Source organism: Alnus glutinosa, chromosome 3, assembly GCF_958979055.1.
Source record: "Alnus glutinosa chromosome 3, dhAlnGlut1.1, whole genome shotgun sequence".
Classification (NCBI taxonomy): Eukaryota; Viridiplantae; Streptophyta; class Magnoliopsida; order Fagales; family Betulaceae; genus Alnus; species Alnus glutinosa.
In genome coordinates this window covers 16,162,420-16,177,045 of record NC_084888.1, presented here as the reverse complement: position 1 = coordinate 16,177,045, position 14,626 = coordinate 16,162,420, and the positions used below count along the sequence as shown (strand labels likewise).

General features: G+C 40.6%; 2 protein-coding genes across 2 annotated transcripts; both read left to right on the top strand.

Annotated features, from left to right (window-relative positions):
- Positions 1-6,602: 6,602 nt before the first annotated feature.
- LOC133864009 (pectinesterase 3) lies at positions 6,603-10,229 on the top strand. The gene is made up of 2 exons (XM_062300190.1): positions 6,603-7,759; positions 9,290-10,229. Exons 1-2 carry the CDS (start codon positions 6,691-6,693, stop codon positions 9,967-9,969), a joined length of 1,749 nt encoding a protein of 582 aa, XP_062156174.1. The 5' UTR covers positions 6,603-6,690; the 3' UTR covers positions 9,970-10,229.
- A 1,892-nt stretch (positions 10,230-12,121) lies between these two features.
- Positions 12,122-12,838, top strand: LOC133863226 (uncharacterized). Its single transcript, XM_062299188.1, has one exon. The coding sequence runs from the start codon at positions 12,122-12,124 to the stop codon at positions 12,836-12,838; it is 717 nt and encodes a 238-aa protein (XP_062155172.1).
- Positions 12,839-14,626: the final 1,788 nt, after the last annotated feature.

Below are 14,626 nucleotides of genomic sequence, written 5' to 3'. Positions count from 1 at the left end.
ATTGTGTTGGATTTATTAAAATCTGGAGTAGTGAAGTCTAGTACTAGCCCATATTAATCCCCAATATTGTTAGTAAAAAAAAAACATGATGGGTCTTGGAGATTATGTGTAGACTACAGGGCATTAAATCAGGTTACAATCAAAGAGAAATCCCCCATCCCAATCATTGATGAGTTGCTAGACGAGTTACATGGGGCCAAAGTTTTTTCCAAACTTAACCTCAGATCCGGATATCACCAGATCAGAATGATGGAAGCAGACATAGAGAAAACCGCATTTCGAACCCACCACGGACACTATGAATTTCTAGTGATGCCGTTCGGGTTAACAAATGCACCCTCTACTTTCCAAGCCCTTATGAACGACATTTTTTTGAAGCTAATACGTAAGTATGTATTGGTTTTCTTTAATGATATTCTCATATATAGCAAGACTTGGGCCGAACATATCATGCAGCTACAAGAGGTTTTCACTATAATACGAGATCAAAAACTATTTATCCGGCAAAAGAAGTGTGAATTTGGCCGAGATTCCATAAGTTATTTGGGCCATGTGATCTCATGCCAAGGAGTGGCAATGGACCCAGAGAAGATCACTGCCATGATACAATGGCCCTAACCAACCACAGTCAAGACTTTGAGGGGTTCTTTGGGCTTAACCGGCTATTACCGGAAGTTTATCAAAGGATATGGAGACATTGCAAGACCCTTAACCCAGTTACTCAAAAAAGACTCCTGTGTGTGGTCGGAATCTGCAGACTTGGCGTTCAACAAACTCAAGCGGGCAATGACTACAGGACCTATATTAGCACTATCGGACTTCAACAAATCATTTGTGGTGGAGTGTGGCGCCTCAGGCATAGGAATCGAAGCAATTCTCATGCAAGACTCAAGACCCATAGCGTATTTCAGCCAGGCAATCAAAGGAAAAAATTTAGCCAAATCCACATATGAAAAGGAGATGATGGCCCTCATTGCAACAGTGCGAAAATGGCGTCCATATTTATTAGGCCAAAAATTTGTGGTCCGCACTGACGAGAAAAGTCTCAGGTATCTATTTGAGCAAACCATCACTACAGAAGCGCAATAAAAGTGGCTTGTAAAATTAATGGGCTACGACTTCTCCATTGAATACAAAAAGGGGCATGAAAATTTAGCGGCAGACAGCCTATCAAGAAAAGAAGATCACGGCCAACTATCCACCATTTCTACTCCAATTCCACATTGAATAGAACCCATTCAGAATGAGATATTGCAGGAAAAAGAATTGCAATATTTGGTGCAAAATATTCAGCAAGGAGAAGCATCGGGATACTGGAGTTACAAATCAGGTTTGATTTTTTTTAAGGGCAGAATCTACCTAAGATTCCAATCTCCCTTAACCAAGGAGATAATTCATGAGTTTCACAGTGGATTCCATGAGGGATTTCATAAGATGTGGCATCGCTTGAAATCTGTATTTTATTGGCATGGAGCTTGTGCCCAGATAAAAGAATATTTACAAGGGTGAGACATTTGCCAACGAAATAAAAGTGAGCTCACACTACCAGCCGGATTATTGCAACCTTTGCCAATACCCACTATGATATGGAGAGACATCTCCATTGATTTTGTAGAAGGACTGCCGAATTCTCAAGGTAAATCTATCATTTATGTGTTGTGGTGGATCGCTTTTCAAAATATGCACATTTTATCACACTCAAGCATCCGTATTCAGCGATCATGGTGGCTTAAGAATTTATTAAGAATGTTTTTAAACTACATGGACTCCCAACTTCCATTGTTTGTGATAGAGATCCAACTTTTACAAGTAATTTCTGGCGTGAACTTTTTCTGATAAAAGGAATGAGGTTCAATTTCAATTATGAATCCGCAAACGGATGGTTAAACGGAAGTGGTTAATCGAACACTGGAAATGTATTTGAGATGTTTCACAGGTGATAAACTTAAAGATTGGATCAAATGGCTGTCATGGGTGGAGTATACTTATAATACCAACTATCACTCTAGTACTGGTAAGTCTCCTTTTGAGTTGTTATATGGACGTCTAGCCCCATCATTGTTATCCTATATTCCGAGCACTACAAGGGTAGAATCTGTGGGTCAACTACTGGAGGCTCGAGATACTTTGTTAAAACAAGCTCGCCTCAAATTGTCTCAAGCACAAAACAGAATGAAGCAACTCTACGATAAAGGCCATAAGGAACGTGTGTTTCAAATAGGAGATCTGGTTTATGTTCGATTGCATCCTTATAGGTAGCAAACAGTTGCAAGGCGTTTGAATATGAAATTAGCTGCAAAATTCTATGGTCCATACAAGGCACTGGAAAGGATAGGAGAAGTAATGTGCAAACTGGAATTGCCTCAAGGGTCTATAGTACATCCAGTTTATCATGTTTCATTACTTAAGAAACAATGGGGTTCCAATTCAGCAAGTAGTACAATTCTACCCGAAGTTCCTCAAGATATTCCATAATTAGTACCACAAGTTGTTCTAGATGTCAAGGGGAAAGACAAGAAGAGAGAAGTACTAGTCCATTGGCGTGGCCATAATCCCGCAGATGCCACATGGGAAAATGTCAACAATATGCAGCATCAGTTCCAGAATTCGACCTTGAGGACAAGGCCGATTTTTAAGGGGGAAGGAGTGATACGTAATGCATGCTAGAGTTTATCTTATTTTATCTTATTAGTGTTAGTAGTTGGGTAGCAGCAAAGTCTATCTTATTTTCTGGAGTCTATCTTAATTTCAGGTGTTGGTGGATGTGTCCATCACTATTAGGTTAGTAGTTGTTGTGATAGACAGTTCTATCTTTTATTTCAAATTGCGAGTGTTATCTTGGTTGGTAGAAGGTGATTGTTATCTCTTAGTGTTATCTTCCAGTTAGGACTCACGATGTAATCTTTATTTAAAGAGTTATCAGTGGATTAATAAAGCATGCAAATTTTAACCTCAAACTTTATGTTTGATATGAGACCTAGGAATCTCTAATTTCCTACCGCTAGTTTTTCCAAATTAGCAACCATAGGCAAGAATAAGAAGCAAGATTCTGCTTCTTTTCCTGTTGAGAGGCGTATTACTAGATCCGTTACTAATTCACGTAACACAATACAAAACAGTGCATCAAATTTTCTACATGCATAATTATTGATGCAACAGAAGCCATATGAACAAGTATTTAATTCCTCCGCATCTGTTTGAATGGTAAAGATCACTAAAGAGAGCGTACATGATAGTCAATTATAGACAATTATATAGATTCATTCCTTTGTAATATTTAGTCATAAATACAACAGAGCCTCCCATAATTCGACAGATTGGTTGAAGCATTTCATCATACACCTTGTGTGCCTATTATACAAAAACTTATGAAAGAATTGTTTTACACTTGAATTAGGACCGAAGAATGAACTAATAGGAAAAAAGAAAAAAAAATCCAACAATCACCAATAAAACCCAAGAACATCAAGCGGCACCCTCGGATCATGACCATCAGCATTTTGTGGTGGAACAAGACAGACAGAGAGAGAGGACCCTGACGTTTGCTCTAAGAATCATATGTGAGCTAATGGTGAATGTGAGGAAACTAATCAGAGAGCGGTGGTGTGGCGTTCGAGCCTGGGCACCATTCGTCTTGGGTGGCGGTAGTGTTCGTCTTCCCCAGCGATTCACCTATCAAGAATATGAAGAGAGTGATAGAATAAGGAGAGTGACCAAGTTTTTCTTTTAGCAAATGTTGAAGAAATCAGATAATCGGGTGTTTTATCAAAAAAAAAAAAAAAAAAAATTGATAATCGGGTGTTTTGAATCTATTTCATTTTCTTGTTCGATGCATACGTGTCAAATTCTCATTGGAACGCAAAAATGCTAGTTTTTACCATGACCGGATAGAGTTATACTCAATAGTTTTTAGTTCATATCAATACTTCACTTTCTTTTGCATTTTATTTTGATATTTGTTGTTATATGTGACATTTCCAGTTAATTAAATTGGGGGTGCTACAAGTAATATTCCGAATTAATTACCACAGTTAATTAATTTTGTGGGAGTAACAATAATTGTTCGGGCGTTATAAATGTGCATGTGATGCATATAACTCGATAGATAAATATTAATAGTAACAAAATAAGTTGTGGAGATGAAAGATTAGAATCACCAAAAAATATTCGGTAGATATTTAAATGAAAAAATATAGTATCAGAACCTAGCTTCTTACATTTTATTTTTTTATTTTTTTATTTTTGCATGATTCACATGTTTAATTGGTTGGTTAGAAAATTGGATAGAAGATGTTCCAATGATATGTTTAAAGTCGACAGCGATCTCGCTTAACCTTCGCTCGAGCGAGATTGTGATAAGTTTCACCCGACTCTCGCTTGACAGTTGCGCGATCTTCGCTTGACATGCAGAATTTTGTTTTTGCAATTGTTCATATTCTTAACATGTTTGCAATGTTTGGTGCTTAGAAACATGTTATGGTGATGTATTAGCAATTGTATGGAACATTGTTTTTATGCGCGTTTAATGAAGTTCTTGTGTGCTGGATTTTGTTTTTTTTCCAGCAACGTATATTCATTGTATTTCCATTTATAATTGAGAGTATTCATTGGCGCAATGAGCGGTTACGCGCATTGAATAGAGCCGTCCAAATGTGAAGGATCCAACTAATCCTTTTTCATTTTTAAATCAAAATTTGAAAAAGGCTTTCCCATTCTTGAGAAAGTGAAAGTTATATATATATATATAGCATTATCAACAAATGTGTAGTCTGACTCTGGAGCAAGTTAACAAGGGAAAGAAAACAGCTGGGACAATAAAATAATTAGAATTCTTCTTCAAAAAATAAAATAAAATAATTAGCATTCACAACATCATGGATTATATTGCTGGTAGAAACACAATTAGCAAATCTCTTAGATGATTTGCTCTGAACGACATTGCAAGAGGTTGTATTTTTTTTTTTTTTTTAATATCTAATTAAAAAAAAAAATTTGTCATTTTTTGTTTTCTTATATTTAAAAATTTACATATATTATAGAATCATGTGGATAGAAGAGTCGACATACGTTGTTTCCTGTTCGTAGCCGCGTCTGAGGTCCTCGCTTCCCACTTTCTCCCCAAAAATCCGGCAACATTAAACGGCAACCATTATGAAAGTATTTAGTCCACGAAACCGCGGTCTCACTAATACCGCGGTAAACTATTTAGATAATGGAATAAATTATGACACACTGGGTGAGGTTGTATTAAGTTTGATACAGGTTAAGTTTTGAGAAAATTTAGGCTCTCAGGCCGCACCCTCCCCCAGATGGCAGCCACTTCCTAGTATTTTTATTTTTATTTTTTATTTTTTAATATTATCCCGTCATGGGTAAATTGAGTAAAATTGAGTCAAATTGATTATGGGCCACACACTTGATTAGTCTTTCATTCAAGAAGATGAAATTTTTGAACGGAGTATCTAAATCATATCAATTGATAGTTTAGAGGACTATATCATATATGTGTGTGTATATATATATATATATATATACATATATATGTGTGTTTGTGTTTTCTCCTCCTTAAGTTTTCATAGTTAATGTACAAATCCATCTTTATCACCTTGAACCCAAATTACCCGATTCATCTTAGGCCAACCTTTTCACCGTATCAAATTAAACATAAGTTACGTAAATAATCCTTACACGTTTTTTTCTTAATTAGATATATATGGTGTGTTTTGGTAGTTAATTATAAATATATATAGTATAAATAAAATCTAGACTAGGAAAAGTATTCCACCGTAAACAGTATACCAAATTTTTTATTTTTTTTTAACTAATCACTTTCTTTTTTTAATTAATGATAAATTTGTAAATTTATAAATTTTACAAGAATACAGAAAAACGTTTCACTTGTTTACCGTTTGATTTAACTTTAAATTCTAACGGTAAAATTTATTTTAATAAAAATTAAAACATAAAGTATGACTTTGTAAATTTTAATAATTTAAAATTATAATTGCAAAATTCGTGAAAATTTGGAGGCAAAATTGACCAATTTTAAATTGAATTTATCTTTTTTGTTTTTAAAAAAAAAAAAAAAATTATAAAACAGTCGCATCTTAATCCTATTCCATAGCTAGGAGGGCCTCGATACATTCACAATTTTCACCCAACTATTGCATAACTTCAAGACACATTGAAGTGAAACTCATACAAAATAAGAGTAATGATTCACTACCACTTAAATATACAATTTTTCACCACCTTACTTATGTGGCAAGATGGTCTCCCACTACTTTTTGAGTTTTTTTATTTTTTAAAAATAAATTAAAATGGAGGACCACCTTGCCACATAGGCAAGGTGGTAAAAAGTTGTATATTTAGGTGGCATTGAATCATTATTCTACAAAATAAATCCCACTTATTAAGGTTGTACAATAGTTGGATAGCGTTGTGATTCTAGCATTTTCCTAGTTAGAATAAGTGTTTACACCGCCACTTGGAGTACAACGCGTGTCACAACTTGGAATAGGAATAAAAACTAATTCGGAGGAACACCATTGGTCTTAAAGAAGAAGCCTCGTAGAAAGAGATTCTCTGCTCTTATAAAAGGACTTGGCATACTTTTTGCTTTTTCCATCAACCACACACTTAAACCCCCAAAAAAACATATCCCCGGCCACTAATCAGAATTAGATTATAATGGATTCGATCAAGTCCTTCAAGGGCTATGGCAAGGTAGACGAGGTTGAAGAGCAAGCATTCCGGAAAAGGGCACGAAGGCGTCTCATCATCCTCATCGTCTCCTCCATCGTCCTGTTAACGGTGATCGTCGCTGCAGTTGCCGGAATCTTGATACACAAGCGCAACAGCTCATCACCCTCATCCCACTCGGTTCCCGCACCCGAGCTGACCCCTGCCGCCTCACTCAAAACGCTCTGCAGCGTAACTCAGTATCCTAATTCGTGCTACTCTAGCATCTCCTCCTTGGACACCACCAACACCACCGACCCGGTGGTCCTCTTCAAGCTCTCTCTACGCGTGGCCATCAAAGAGCTCTCCAACCTCACCAACGACTTACCGGCGAAGCTCATCGCCGGCACCAACGACACCAAACTCAAATCCGCTCTAACTCTCTGTCAAGGCCTTTTGGAAGACGCAGTGGATCGGCTCAATGACTCGATATCAGCCATGGAAGTCGGTCAAGGTGGGAAGCTATTGTCCTCGGCGAAAATCAACGACTTGGAAACCTGGCTGAGCGCCACCCTCACAGACCAAGAAACCTGCTTGGACGCTCTTCAAGAACTCAACTCCACGCTTGTCGACGATGTGAGGACCGCCATGGAGAACTCCACCGAATTTGCCAGCAATAGTTTGGCCATTGTGGCTAAGATTCTCGGATTACTGTCTAATTTTAACATTCCCATTCATCGGAGGAGGCTGCTCGGGTTCGGAGGGGAATTTCCGGACTGGGTTAGCCCGGGTGACCGGAGGTTGCTGGAGGACATCAACGTGACGGCCATGCGTGCGACGGTGGCTAAGGACGGGAGCGGCAACTATAAGACGATCAGCGAGGCGGTGGCGGCAGTGCCGAAGAAGAGCGAAACGAGATTTGTGATATATGTAAAGGAAGGAAACTATTCTGAAAATGTGATTTTGGACAAGCACAAGTGGAATGTGATGATGTACGGGGATGGCAAGACGAAGACAATCGTCACCGGCAACTTGAACTTTGTGGACGGCACTCCCACCTTCAACACCGCCACTTTCGGTATGTACGCCTTATCTTCATCACTTTTTTTTTTTCCACTAAATCATAATTATTAATTAATTAGTAATTTCTTTTTTAAGATAAAAACATAAACACCTATTACTTACTTAAAATAAAAAGAAAAAGAAAAAGTAATAGACTATCATAATAATTAATAATCATAACAGCGGGCCTTATAAATGAAATGGAAGGCAACCGGTTCATTTGAGGCTATCAACTATAAATCTGCGTAAATATTTAATTAAAGCTATTGAAGAATAGTGTTGTTTCTACTTTCTAGGAGCGTGTGAGGTAAATGTAATTAATTAGCTATCTGTCAAATATTGCAAGGTGATTGCTATAGAACCCATGTGCCATCCCATGTGAAGCTTTCAGCTTAATTATCTGGGGATAGGGTCCACGAAACCACATGGTTTATGTGTAACCATGTGAATTGGATGGATGCTACTCTTATCTATAAATTGATTAAATTCCGCTTTTGGCAATCACCCACTCTAAATTTAAAAACGCTCAATGTTGAATATCAAATTTTAAAATTTATAAAATCTCACCCTTCCGAATAGAATTTTGAAGTCAAATAAATTTTTTTATTTTTATTTTTATTTTTTATTTTTTAAGGGGCTAGACATCATAGAGACTATGTTGCTTTATACACACGATTACAGTAGATTGGATGTTGATATTGTGGGTAGCATAGAATTAGACCCACCATTTGCGTGTCTGGTTTTTATAATTTGCAGTTTATATTTTCATGTGGTCCCACTTGTTACATAATTGACGATGCATACGAGTGGAGGCCTGCAAATTCTATTAAAAACATCATTTGATTGGGATTTGGGTGTGTAAATCCAAAAGCTTACACGTCGTCAAAAATGAACTTCTAGCACTATCTATCCGACGCCGGACAAGAAATGGTAACCGAATCGAAATCGGATTGGCTTGACTTTTTTTTTCGGTTTACTATCTGATATTTTTATTTATTTGTTACTTTTTCCTTCTTTGCTGGTTAACATATCTCTATCACCAATTGGTGTCCGTGTCACTCCACCCTTTTTTTCTCCAAAATCTACTGAGTATCTGTAGAAATTGCTTTTTTCGAAAGCAATTGAAAAAAAAAATAAATAAAATAAATAAAGATGAATCAAATCATATTATTTATTTCCTTTATAGTTTTTACTCATATTCTATTCATGGTGCGAAAAGATCTTCTAAGATTGCGGCACGTTAATGGGAAAGGATGTTCTTTGGTCTCTTGGATTCTTTGTTGGCCCGCAACACTCGCATCAGAACGTGAATTCTCCCCACTTTTTGCGCTTGTCCCAGGGCCCAGAAAAGTAGTCGTGTAAATCCACCAAATGACAACGATTCCCTTCACTTTGCCTGCCTTACGTTATTCTCGTGTCAAATTCATCGTTGAATTATTCAATTCTGGATACTTTATTTGGTTGATAGCCATAAACATATGATTTACTGTTCCCAAGCAAACAATATGATATTGTGTAATCTAAAATTTGCAAATGTGATGAGCAGCTGTGGCGGGGAAGGGTTTCATTGCAAAAGACATGGGATTCTTTAACACTGCCGGTGCTGCAAAGCACCAGGCAGTTGCCTTCCGGTCAGGTTCCGACCTCTCCGTGCTGTACAGATGCTCGTTTGACGCCTTCCAGGACACCCTCTACGCTCACTCGAACCGTCAGTTCTACCGTGAATGTGACATTACGGGCACCATCGACTTCATTTTTGGCAACGCAGCGGTGGTCCTCCAAAGCTGCAGCATCCAGCCCAGGCAGCCCCTACCCAACCAGTTCAACACCATCACAGCTCAGGGCAAGAAGGATCCCAACCAGAACACGGGCATTTCCATCCAAAAATCATATTTCTCCCCTCTCGACAACGTTACAGCTCTGACGTACCTTGGTAGGCCTTGGAAAGAATACTCTACCACAGTAATTATGCAGTCTGATATCGGGTCGTTCTTGAATCCGTTGGGCTGGATAGAATGGGTCACCAATGTCAAGCCGCCTAAGACAATATTCTATGCCGAGTACCAAAATACAGGGGCCGGAGCAACTGTAGAAAAACGGGTTCAATGGGCAGGTTATAAGCCCACTCTAACAGCAGATGAGGCTGCCAAGTTTACTGTGGACTCCTTTATACAGGGCAGTGATTGGCTACCGGAAACTGACGTCAAGTTTGATGCATCCTTATAATCTGACAAAAAGGAAACACAGGTTGGTTGCATTAGAAGATAAGAGATATATGTCAAGGAAAGAACGGAATAGATTGTTCTTTTCGACATAAAAAATGTTTGTGTGCGCGAATCAAAACGTTATACATGGTGAGTGTAATTTTTTTTTTTTGTTTTGGTCCTGTTTTACCTTCTTTGTAACATTCTTTCAGTTGTAGTTGAAACTCCTACCAAATTTTATGATCAAGATTGAATGAAATCATAAAGACTAGTTTTATACTTTGTTTGACATGTTAATAATAATAGAAAAAAAAAGAGTTAAGGTAATAACGAAATAATAATCTGCTATTTCTATTTAAGCACAGTAAATGTAATTAAAAGTTCTTTTTTAAGACCTTGAATGAGACTTATCTACCCAAATAAATTTTGGACCATCAAGCTTAGGGTGCATTTTTTTGTCTTTCTTCATGTTCACACAAGATGGGGGAAGGGGAGATTCGAACTAGTGACCTCTACTTCATGAGACGTGGTCCCCAGCCGATTGAGCTACTCCTTTGGGACGCTTAGGGTGCATTTGATATTACGATTTCATAGATAAAAAGTACGATTTTAAACCAAATCACACGCAAAGTGGGTATTTTTTTAAAAAACACAATTTTAAATGCTAAACTGTAATTTTGTCAAACGTTTGACAGAATTTTTAAAAATCATATTTTTAAATTTACTTTTAAAAATCGTATAAGTCAAACGGATCCTTAGCCACCTACACGAATGGGTAAATCCCATATAAAATTCTTTACATTATATGACTAAATTACTAACTATTTTGAATAAATAATTACATAGGAATTGACGAATGTAATAAATTTACAGTTTGATATGACCAAAATAGTTGTTGGCGAAAATATTGTACTCCTCGGTAGCCAGGCCCAGCCCGAACACAAGGCCCATTGGGTCCGCCTGGCCGGGCCAGAGCAGTTCAAGAATTTCATCCATCCAGGCCCGCCAAGATCATCAGGGCCTAACCTGTTCAGCCGACCCGACTATCCAACCCGGATGTAGCCGACCCGGATACCAATCGATACCAACATCCGTGTTTATCTCGGGAGTACCCGGGATTTAAGGGACACGACGCACGACGCACGACACCAGACTAGATCGTGCTCCCGGAACTTCACCAATGTCATGCCGCTCGTATAAGATCGAATGCCCGAGATTAGCGGTTGTGGAACCCGAAATATCCGTGCGCCCGAGGCCACGTCTTCGTCAACTACCGATTCCCACATATATAGGAATAATCTCAACTGCTCATTAATCTCTATAAATACCAAGGTCCCTCAAACACTAAGGTACGCTGATTAATCTCAATAACCTTACTCTGCGCATTTACTCTCAAACAATACACTTACTTAAGCATCGGAGCGGGGTCGTCAGCATCCCCCCGACGCAGTGTTTGTTCTTGTTTGCAGATAGAAGGAGTACTCTGACGAATCATTGATCTACACATCACCTACCGGAAATCTGTCTCAACAATTTGGCGCCGTCTGTGGGAACAACTCATGACGTTTCTCTACAAAAATCCGCTATGGTGAACATTAGATCAGAAGCGAACAGAGTGTCTCGGGATGCTCGAAATGCCCGAGAGGAAGGAAACTCAAACGATCCTCAAATCACTCGGCTAAATGAGAGGATAGAGCAGATGGCCAAAAGTATCAAGGATTTGGCTACTATGAATTCCATTCTCCAAGCTCGGGTTCCGGAACTCCACCGGACAGTCACAGATCCAGAAAACCAAGAGGTCCGCCATAGCCACATCGGAGAGCGACGGGAGGAGGAAAGACACGGAGGTAGCCGAGTTGAGGGGTCCGGAGAAAGAAACAACAAAGAGGAAGAAATCCCCGCGCACGTTCCCCCTCCTCAAATCGAGGCCGAAAGGGTGGTGCAAGGCATGATCGCCCGATTAGAACAGAGATGCAACGTTCTAACTGCAGCCATCCAACGAAACGACAAGGGAAAAGCTTCCCTAGTTGAAAATCTGTTACAAAAAACTACTTCTCCATTTACCGAGGATGTGGCCAACATTTGTCTTCCCCGAGAAGTTCAAAATTCCAGAAATTTCGTTCTATACAGGCCTTGAAGATCCCGTGGAACAACTGGATAATTTCCGCGCTCACATGGACCTCCACCGAACACCCGAGATGGTAGCATGCCGAGCCTTTCCACTTACCCTCTCGGGTAACGCCCGCGACTGGTTTAAGAAACTTCCACCGAACTCCATCCGTCACTTCGACGACCTCGGAAGGATGTTCCTCACGCAGTTCATGGCCGGGAGGGTCAGGAGAAAGCCATCTGGATCCATGATGTCACTACATCAGGGACCCGAGGAGTCTCTCAAAGACTTTTTCATGAGGTTCAACCAGGCGCGGTTCGAAGCAGAGGCAGCAACCAATGACTTTATATACGGTGCCCTTTTTCAGGGAATCCGAAAGGATGGAGCTCTCATGGCTGATATAGCCCGAAAGCCTCCTCAAAATATGGATGGCTTCATGAGTAAAGCCGAGAAGTACATCAACCAGGATGAAACGCTCCAAGCCCTATTGGGATCCGAGCAGACTCACCCGTCCACTTCTGAGCGCCAGAAGAAGAAAAAAGATCCTCGAAAAGAAGAACGTAGGCGTGTTTCGGAAGGAGAGGAGGGAATACCAAAGCGAGACCGGGAGTCGCTCCGAGATCACAACCGGACACCCCTCAACGCTCCCATCATGGATGTTCTCCTGGAGATAAAGCGAGACCTGATGTACCGAAAGCCCCGTCCAGTACTTATAAACCCGAATTCACTGTATGCAGATCAGTATTGCGCTTTCCACAATACTACCGGGCACCGTACCTAAGCTTGCAATTCCTTGAGAATCTTGATAGAACGCTTCATAGAGAATGAGAAGCTTGTCCGATTCCTTGCAAATCAAAGGATTCTACCAAACCCAGGGCACGGAAATCGCCCTCGGGAAGGTAACAATCGGTTCCACCAAAATCAAAACTATCGTCGGAATGACCGAGAAAGAGATTGGGAAAGAGCCAGAGAACCAGAGCGCAAACCAGATCCTCGGGTTGACCGAGAAAGAAGCAGGAGCCGAGCCTGGCCAGCACCAGAGGAAAACCTTCCGAAAATACAGACGATTTCGGGGGGTTACGGAGGAAGAGGAGAGTCCAGCTCGGCTCGGAAGGCATATGCAAGGCAGATAAGGGATTTTGAGCTATACTCGGTGTAGAAACCTCCAAAGTCCTGAAAACGAGATGCCCAGGTGATCGGCTTCTCAGACGATGATTATGCAGGGGTATCTCTCCCGTATACTGACGCTTTGGTATTAAGCTTAGTTATTGCGAACCACAAGATTCACCGCATTTTAATCGACACGGGGAGCTCAGCTGACATCCTCTATAGGTCAGCCTTTGAGCTCATGAAAATCGATAGAAGGAAGGTAATCCCAGCTAGGCATTCGCTAGTCGGATTCACAGGAGAACATGTACTCCCGCTCGGGTCGATCGAGCTCCCGGTCATGGCTGGAGCATACCCAAGGCAAAGGACTATAATGGTTCGGTTCCTAATAATAGATCGACCTTCGACTTATAATGCCATCCTCAGAAGAACAGCACTCAATGAGCTCCAAGCTGTCACCTCGACCTCCCCTAAGCATGAAATTCCCCACCGAGGAAGGGGTCGGCTTTGAAAAGGGAAATCAACGGATGGCCCAAGAATGCTACAATACTAGCCTGAAAAAGCTCCTTAAAGCTATGGGACTTGGAGAGAAGACCAAACACGATGGGAAGTAGCAATCACAGTTGGGGGAGCCGGTCGAGGAATTGACGGATTTTGAGCTCGGTGACTCCAAGAAGAAGATCCAGGTAGGGTCGCAGCTTTGCCCAGAAATAAAGGAGGCCTTGGTGGAGTTCCTCAGACGAAACGAAGACGTTTTTGCATGGGGCCACGAGGATATGCCCGGGATACCTCCATCCGTGATAGTCCATAGGCTACTGGTCAATCCGAGTCATCGACCAGTCAAACAGCGGAGAAGAAGTTTTGCTCCTGAGCGGAATCATGCGGTAGCCGAGGAGGTGTAGAAGCTCCTACAGGCCGGGTTTATCCGAGAAGTAGATTATCCAGAGTGGCTGGCCAACGTGGTTTTAGTAAAAAAAAACCACAGGGAAGTGGAGAATGTGTGTCGATTTCACCGATCTCAACAGGGCATGTCCCAAAGATAGCTTCCCCTTGCCTCGGATCAACCTGCTGGTAGACTCTACATCCTGGCACGAACTCCTCACGTTCATGGATGCCTTCTCGGGGTACAACCAGATTCACATGGATGAAGTCGACCAAGAAAAGACATCTTTCATCATAGACTGAGGCCTTTATTGCTACAAGATGATGTAGTTCGGTCTAAAAAATGCTGGGGCCACGTACCAGAGGCTGGTCAACAAGATGTTTCGAGATCAGATCGAACGAAATGTAGAAGTTTATGTTGACGATATGTTAGTTAAGAGCATCCAAGCCGCCGGCCACATAGCAGATCTGAGGGAGACCTTCAAGACGCTGAGGAGTCATAAGATGAAGCTCAATCCGGCGAAGTGCACTTTCGGCGTCTCCTCTAGGAAGTTCTTGGGGTTTATGGTCTCGCAGAGAG

Excerpts from the sequence above, each read along its gene's own strand:
- LOC133864009 (XM_062300190.1), top strand. The coding sequence starts at position 6,691 with ATGGATTCGATCAAGTCCTTCAAGGGCTATGGCAAGGTAGACGAGGTT. Across the intron at positions 7,760-9,289 it reads CTTCAACACCGCCACTTTCG|CTGTGGCGGGGAAGGGTTTC; the intron begins GTATGTACGCCT and ends TGTGATGAGCAG.
- LOC133863226 (XM_062299188.1), top strand. The coding sequence starts at position 12,122 with ATGGACCTCCACCGAACACCCGAGATGGTAGCATGCCGAGCCTTTCCA.